Source organism: Simochromis diagramma, unplaced genomic scaffold (assembly GCF_900408965.1).
Source record: "Simochromis diagramma unplaced genomic scaffold, fSimDia1.1 OVJJ01000361.1, whole genome shotgun sequence".
NCBI lineage: Eukaryota > Metazoa > Chordata > Actinopteri > Cichliformes > Cichlidae > Simochromis > Simochromis diagramma.
The window spans coordinates 17,883,787-17,892,515 of NW_024386860.1; the positions used below are offsets into that span (position 1 = coordinate 17,883,787).

The 8,729-nt window shown below is 42.5% G+C and overlaps 1 protein-coding gene across 1 annotated transcript; it reads right to left on the reverse strand.

Moving 5' to 3' along the window:
* Positions 1-1,070: 1,070 nt before the first annotated feature.
* LOC120733153 (macrophage mannose receptor 1-like) lies at positions 1,071-8,471 on the reverse strand. Its single transcript, XM_040031230.1, has 6 exons — positions 8,429-8,471; positions 6,327-6,372; positions 4,178-4,525; positions 3,663-4,001; positions 3,463-3,593; positions 1,071-2,152 (listed from the first exon to the last, which is right to left on the reverse strand). Exons 2-6 carry the CDS (start codon positions 6,361-6,363, stop codon positions 2,009-2,011), a joined length of 999 nt encoding a protein of 332 aa, XP_039887164.1. The 5' UTR covers positions 6,364-6,372; positions 8,429-8,471; the 3' UTR covers positions 1,071-2,008.
* Between the last annotated feature and the right edge of the window lie 258 nt (positions 8,472-8,729).

An 8,729-nucleotide genomic window follows, 5' to 3' on the forward strand; every position in this document is an offset into this window, starting at 1 on the left:
AAAAACATAAAACCATTTACTTTCTGAACACATGCACATTCCAGGGTTTGGGCTGCTGTGACTTCACATCTGAAAGAATACGAAGCATAAATGAAACGGATTCCTGAGTCTCTCTGCCTCTCATGGTGTAAAAAAGACCAAACATGGCAGCTCCTTTAAACTCGATGAGGATAAGAGTGAGCGGCTTCTAACAGATGAACAATGAGGTGACACTGAAAACGAATCATTTGTCTGTTCTTCTGATATGTGTTTCCTTCAGGTGATGATCACTAAATGATTGCTCTCTTCAGATACTTTGTTACAGTTAAACACAATCAGATTTTCTCTGACCTGACTGATCGCTCTCTTCACATCTGTCAGACATTCAGTCCCCTACAGATGTGAGACTGTAACTTCTCATCCTGCTTGGTTTCACTGTAATTTATGAAATAGTTACGAGTTCTAACTCTTTTTAAAACGTGGACACCGATGTTACAGACATGAATTTACTTTACTTACTTTAGTGAAGAGCAGGTTTACACAGCCTAATCGTACTTTGTTGAAGTGTTTGTGCTACTTTTGACTTTTACTCTGCTAATTTGAATCCAAATGTTATACTTTGTCATTTAAAGCTTTATTTTATTCTTATTTTTGCTGATCTTCAAGTCACAACACATCACAATCACCTGCCAGTTTGTTACTCATGTAAATAACCTGTGACTCACACGTTACAACCGACTCAAGCCAAGTTCAAACCCAGCAAAACAGTTTTTGTTGGCAGGTATTTCAGAAACTGTGGATCTGCTGTAAATCTCCCACAGTCAGGCCTGTCAAACCCTGGAAAAACCTGAAGGGAAGCCAGTATAGGAGAAATATGCTCTCTTTCTACTTACAACATGTGCTCAGCTCGGGTAACTAAAGCTATGCTGCCTGGTAAGGTAAGAACAGACATGGTAATGCACATGTGTTTGACAGTTTATTTCCAGCAAAACGTTCAGAACATTTTCATGCTTTCGAGCAGGTGTGACGTTGTACAAGTACAGTGTCCCGAATCCGACAAGTGGCACAAAAACAAACCAATGGAGGCCCAGTAGAGTGCAATCAGATGAAGAGTTTATTAAGAACACACGTGTGGGAAGAAGTACACAGCATCACATCTGCGGACTTCTTCTGCCACAAATACACAGAGAATGGTTTATATAACGTCAGCGTTAAACGCCCCTTCACGCGTTCTGATAACATATTTTGTATTTCTAAGAACATCATTTGCATTTTGTACAGACAATGAGCAATTTTGAGAGCTAAGGTCAGACACAGAAGTTCCTCTTTCTAACATCTTTTCCCAAATATGGCGATGATTTCAGGCCCTGGAGGTGGACTTTTCTTCCTTTTGACCCATCTTCTGTCATCTGTTACTAAGCAAACTCAAATGCCACAGGTTACAACAAGAAGCTGAATGCATTCAGGCCTTCACTCAAGCTTTTCTAGATTATATGTACTATATGTGTTTTGTAAGCGTGTATGCAGTTTTAACCTTCTGTTGCTCTGAGTCACCTACAATAGATTGCCTGGACATTCGCGCCAAACAAAGCTTGAGACCTTCGATTGACTGAGCAGAACACACTTCTTTAATGAGCACAAAATGCCATGTGTATAAAATGGTCTTAGCTGTAGCTGTAATAAAAAGTTAATGTAAAGCCAGCAGGTTTTAATAAACATCTTAATGCAGTATCAATACTATAGATTATATCATTAATGATGCAGAATATATTGGAGCCATAAAATAATTACCTGTTCCTGTAGTGGAATTAAAGAAAGTTTAATCCACAGATCCTGTAATGATAGTGAAGACAGCTAGAAGAACATCAGTCAATAAAATTCATCAAAATGAGAATAAATCAAATCGAAACCTTGTCAGGCTACATTCAGCACAAGTGGGGACAAAGAACAAGGGGACAAGCTCTATTTTAAGATTAAGGGATAAATTCGTTCAGCCTATGAACGTCAGCCAATAAAAATTAGGAAACGTTTAGACCGTGTCACAGTCTTCCTCCACAGAGTATCCAGGAGGCTCCGTTGGACCCACTCTGTGGAAAATCTTCCCATCAGGCTGCGTCTTCCACGTCAGCTTCACCTCCTCCGTGATCCCTTCCTCCCTCAGCTTCACCTTCAGCTGAAACACAGTTTTCATATATCAACAGAAGCTCCTCACTGACTGGTCGAAGTGAATGAAGTTTTTATCGCTATAAAGTGCGACTGATTCACGATGACAGGTCTGGCTGCAGTTGTTTGATGTCCACCACATGCTCCTTGATAATTTACAAAAATAAAGTTAAAAAGTAAGATTTTGTTTATATAGCACCTCCCATGATAAATATCACAACCAGCAGCAATAAAGGCCCCAAAACAAAACCTGGCGGTGCATCACAGGAAGGAGAAGGACCTGCGCACAGAGCCAAACATCATTCAGGCAGAGAAGCGCTCCAAAACAGACCCTGGTCTCAGCCTTTCAAGGATAACACGATGGTCAGCAGTATCAAATTCTAAAATGAGGGCAATATGAAACTGTGTAATGTTGAGACTGATCTGTAACTGCAAAGAAAAGAAGGGTCAAGGACTTTATCAGGGACCAGTGAAAATATTCATAGCGAGCACACGGAGAATAAATGGAAAAATAATAAGTTTAGACTCAGAGATATCAAACCTACGGAAGCCCGTTTCCGCCACTACAAAAAAAAGTATCAATAACTCGAAATTTCGAGTGATTAACTTTAAATTTCGACTTACTTCAAAACTTTGAGTTAATAAATCGAAATTTCGAGTTAGCGCTGCCGATCAGTAATCTACATGAATGACGTCATTTCCTTGTCAGCCGGAAGCTGAAGCCCTCAGCTGCAGCCAGTCATGAATGCAAACATTGCTGATTATTTTCATCGTGGCTTCACAAATGATGAAATCCCTGTGTTATCAGCTGAATCACATGGCGTTACTATCAGCAAACTCTCGAATGCGCTAATTTGTTGCGATCCGGTTTAGATTACTGATTGGCAGCGCTAACTCAAAATTTTGAGAAAAGTAAGTCAAAATTTCAAGTTACTGTTCTCGAAATTTCGAGTTATGGATTTTTTTTGTGGCAGAAACAGGCTTCCATACAAACCCTATAGCTAAAAGAAAAATTCCCTTTTTCCAGGTCTCAGCAGCTTCTTAGTAGGCTGTATTGTGAGATACTTTTAGATTTACCCGGTAACTAAAGCAAGCAGCATGGTGGTGCAGCGCTTGCAGTTTCACTTCACAGCATAAGATCGTGGGTTTGAATCCATGGACTGGTCTTCGTGTGCTCTCTGGAGCTCCATTCATTTGATATTTTATTTTTTAATTGGATTCTGTAGTTGCAGGAATGCGACTTCTTCCTGTACCTGCATTTATTATTACAGTTATTATAGCTGTGCGCTCACTGAGTCAGGGCATCGCGTGTCCTCTGACCTGCTGCAGGATGGATTCTTGCACTGTCGGGTCGTTCAGGTCTGCAGATCCCACCCTCAGCTGAACCTTCACGTTGTACTTCACGTTGTGCGTCACGTTGTGTGTCATGTTCTTCTCTGCGGGCTTGACATCTGCAGTGAAATAAGAAGTCATCAGACCAGGAAGATCATACTCTGAGGAAGCAGTGATGAAGGACCCACCTTGGTAACAGAGGAAGTCATGATTCTTGTTACAGTCTTCACCGAACCAGGAAGCTGATGACCTTTCCATTAAGGCACAGTCCTTACCATCCTTAGGCTCCCCAGATTTCCAGTTTGTGTACGTGGCATTGCTTCCATCTCTCCACCCCCACGATGTTTTGTACAAACCAATCCAAGCAGTTTGGGTGTTTATAGTGTTTGACAGCATCAGAGCAGTGATGTTGATGTTGTCCTGCTCTGTGTTGATGCTTATCAGGTCTGTGTATTTCTCCCTGCAGTAAGACTGAGCAGCAGACCAATTCATTGGTGTCTGAACCAGGATTTGATCATGTGTTGCACCTGAACAAGGAAAAAATAGACAGATTCACACCAGCGACTGTTCTTTAGAGACAGTCCTGTTGCTTATGTTCTTTTCTGTTTGCAGTACTTTCACTTGTGATGTTTTTAAGTGCAGCATCTTGCATGAGTATAGACTTTGTTTGATGCTGATGTTGGTGAATTTAAAAATAACTCACCACTGTAACAGATGAAATGATTCTGAACTGTACAATCTTTGGTAGACCAGAACCCAGACTGAGATATTATGACACACTGTCCCGTCCCTGGCTCATTCAAGGTCCAGTTCTGGAACCAGGATGACTGAACCAGGCCTGTTTGAGACCATTTCCACATGTTCCTGAAGAGTCCGATCCAAACGTGTCCTCCTGATGCTGCCTGCTGGGCTTCCGAGTTATTGGCCGGTCCCTGGATGTTAGCCAGGTCGGTGTACGTCTGTCTGCACTTTTGGAAAGCTTCATACCAGTTCAGTGATTGACTGACGTAGTGGAACTGAACAGGCTGAAGATCACAGACCACCACACAACCTGAGCGACGACACGGGAAACAGTCAAAAGATTCTCTGTAGATTAAAAAATCAAAACGGCGCTCGAACCTTTTAAAAAGTTGTTTGTTTGTTTGTCATTATAAAGTCACATGAAATGCAAAGTTACAAACAGGACTCTCAGTCTCGACTTGAGGTGACTGTTGTGATTCGGTGCCTTCTACATGAAATATCATCTGTGCATCATTTAATCATATGGACCAACTCTATGATTGAGGCCTAATGATTTGAGGACAGAATCGCTGATTTGACATTGAACTTCTCCGTATAACAAAGTATTCTAGAGTGAAACTTGAGTCATGCAAGAGGACAATGGTCCCATCACAGCAGCATCTGAAAAAAGAATCAGCGTGATGCAATGTTCACTCTGACCTCACCCACTGAAACGCTGTGGTGGGAGCTTCAGCTCAGCATGAACAAATGGCTTCAAGCCTCAATGATACAAAACTGATAGAAAAATGTTTGGTCTAAAAAACAGTGATAATTATAACCTGATCCATTAATGTTTTTAATGTATTTATCATAATCATGTCTTGATGCTCAGTCATCCAGGTAGGGAAATCCCAGAAAGTTGATTCTGTTCATCTGGATGTTTTCAGCGGGAGAAACGTTTCATCATCATCAGCTGACTGCAGGTCTCCAACCTTATAACCAGGACATTCACATAATGACTGAAACCAGCCAACTGAGGGAACAATGGGCTGGGACGTCAGCTCCCTCATCATTAATATCCAAATAGTCATGACCATTTGTTATGACCCGGCTCGAAATGACCGTAACTAGAGCGGGGTGTCCCGTGACTTCCCACGCCCAAACAGACACAGCCACAGCATCGGACGTTTAACAACGGTTTATTCACAACAATGGCGCTCACGGTAGTGGGAGTGTATAATTTCGGGGTGAGCTAAGGCCAACACAACAAACAAAACTCAACCTAGGCTTCGGTTCCCCTCTGACCTGTTCAAGGAAAAGAAAGAAATAACACAGTCTGACCTCCCTGGTCTAAAAACACAGGAGAAAAGAAGGCTTCCCAAAATAATCGGCAGCTCACCCCTACTTGCTCCGCACTTCACACACATGCCCGACCTTTTAACTAAATAGCTATGGCTGCGGCTGCTCCGTCTGGACCTGAGGCAAGTGCACGGGAAGTCTGCCACACACCCCCCACACTGCAGCTCTTCGGTCGCCCTTTTATAGTCCACGTCCACAGCAGGAACCAGTTACATCAGGCCATTCCTTAGGTCCACCAATCACAGCCGAGCCCCTGCACAGGTGAATTTGCATACACACATTAAGAAACAGAGAACCCACCAACACACGCACGTAACACCATTGATCAATGATTAATTCTTTGATCAAGAACCACGAGTACCATTCACAGAGAGTTGGAGAATGGCTGCAACCACAGCGTGTATGTCACAGCATGACAGATGCACCCTTGGGCCCCCTCCTCGACTCAGAGATGGTCTTTACATAAATGGCCTCCTTGACTGAAGAAGTCAGTTGGATGAGAGATGAAACGTTTTTCCCACTGAAGACGCGTCAAGATGAATTTCATATAATTATGTTCCTGTGAATTTGAACTTGGCAGAACAAGTTATGGGTGTGGTCCGCTTTATTTTGAAATCATGTCCTAGCAGCGTGTGCTTTTAAAGCCTTTGAAAGAGCAGTTTGCAACTTTACTTTGTCCCAGGGTTTAGTTGGTAGGTGACAGGAGGCAGATGCTACAGTCATGGTACAACATCGTGACTTCAACAGTTCTTTGATGGAATAATTTCACTGACCTGAGAGCAGCAGGAGGATCACTCCACGTCCGATCATGACTGAGAGCTGAAAGACCGTGAAGATGTCGTCATTAATATCATTTGCAGATCACGAAAGCAGCAGCATCAGAGCAGACTCAGACTCCAAAATATAATTACACAGAGCTCTACTGAAACAAAGCCTGGAGTTTGAATCTTTACTTAAAATATATTACTTTTTATTAAAGTGTTTACTTAGCCCATGTAGAAGGTACATTTTTAGACAAGTTACTACAGTCAGTGCAGTCAGCAGCCTCACCTGAGATGCAAAGTAATGTAACTGCAGGTTCAGAGTAAACTGCACAGACGTCAGTATCACAAAAAGAAGGATGGATACAAAAAAATCTTTCTTTTCATCATTAGCACAAAGTTTTCAAACATCCACAGAGCTCAGAGAGGAACAGAAACGTGATGTAAGTGGGCAATATTCTTATCAGGGACATGTTGTGCACGGGCACACAGTGAGGAGTGGACCCAAATGCAGACAAATTAAACGTGAAGACAGAACTGGATACTAACGAAAAGCGAGCCGTTTAATGAGGCTGATGAAACAAAACAAAGCGGCAAAGGTGAAACAACATGAAACTAAACAATAATCTAAGCTGGCAGAGCTAACGTAAAGCAAACGGACATGAAAACCTGGACACGAGCAACGTGGAACACAGACAGATATGGGACGATTAACGGGCAATCCAACAAAGACTGAATGACAGCTAAACCAAAGGAAACACACGGGGAGCACAGCTGGGACGAATGAACATAACGGCAAGACAGGAGGAAGCAAGCTGAACACACATGGGACACGAGACTGTCAAAATAAAACAGGAAGTGCAGAGAAGCAGACCCGAGACACACAGGCTTGACATAACCTCAAGGAAATAGAAACAGGAGATCGAGCACGGACATAACTTTAGCTACGTTCACTCTGCAGGTCTTGATGCTCAATTCTGATATTTTGATCAAATCCGATTTTTTTGTCTGCTTGTTCACACTACAAATAAAATGCGACAGCAAACGCGCTCTAGTGTGAACGCTCAAAGCGCCCGCATGCGCAAAAGAAGACGTCACACACAACACGCTCTGTTTAAACCCAGAGCAACAGTATGTTTGACTGATGGCCTTAATATAAAGACTTCGGACTTCATGTTTCCCAATTTTTGCTTTAAGTTATTTTGTTATTTACATAATAATGTAAATAACCTAATAATGATCCTTGTTGCTGTTTGAGAGGAGCGCTGCTTCAAAGGATAGCTGCAGGTTTCTGTCAGAATCTGCAGATTATACAGTACAAAGAAAATGTTCACGTTTCTCCAACGTTGTCTTCCCAACAGTTTCACCGGATGGACAGGAAGCGTTCACGATGTCTTCTCGGGCGCTGATAATTGGCGTCTGTCTTGTGTCAGTGACGTAAAAGACGGATTTAATGCGACATGACCATCAAACAGCAGTCGCTTTCTAAAACATCAGATATGTATCGGATTCAGCACCACATACGAAAGTGACCCAGGTCGGATTTGAAAATATCGGATTTGCGCCGTTCACACTGTCACACCATGATCGGATAGATGGGTCGCAGAGGGTCAGAAAAATCGGATTTGATGCGCTTTCGCCTGCAGTGTGAACGCAGCCTAAGAAACAAATACAGAGAACATGACAGCAGGGAGACACACGTGACAGATAGAAGGACACGACGGGAGACGTGTAGCCAAGATGGGACGAGACCCAGAGGGAGACAAAGACAGCACTGAGACACACAAAGGGAGACTTAAACACAGGGGACGTGACAAAGTGGGGAAGAAGACACAAGGACACACACATAAACAGAGACACACAGAGAGGGACACAAAGGACAAAGACACAAGTGGAGCCTAATAACAAAGAACTGGTCATAAGTAAGCTGAGAGACTTTAAGAGTGAACTCAGAAATAACCAGTTAAACAAAAATAATCCTGATAATACACAACAGAAAAGTCAATGACGCTCTGCCAGATTAGCTACATGATAAAACAATAATAAACATGTAAAGGTATCATCTCTGTCCAGTGAGCTTCTGTTGAGGTTTGTTCATGAGAGCAATGACGTACCTGAGACGAGGAGCTGCAGGCGGGCTGATGGACTGAACGCTCAAAATTCTCCATCTGATATAAATCTGATGTTTCTGCCTCCTCCCACATCAACATGAAGTATGTAAAACCAGATGAAGTGTGAGTAATCGTTCATTAGAGTCCATTTGTTTAGAAGATGACATATTCAAACTCGCTGCAGATGCAAACGGGTTGTTAATTACAGCTAAATGAGGTCATAAGTGTCCATCCGTGAAACAAAGACGGAGCTCGTGCTCAACAAGCAGGATGTCGAGGGGTTTCCCTCAGTTTCCCTCAGTTT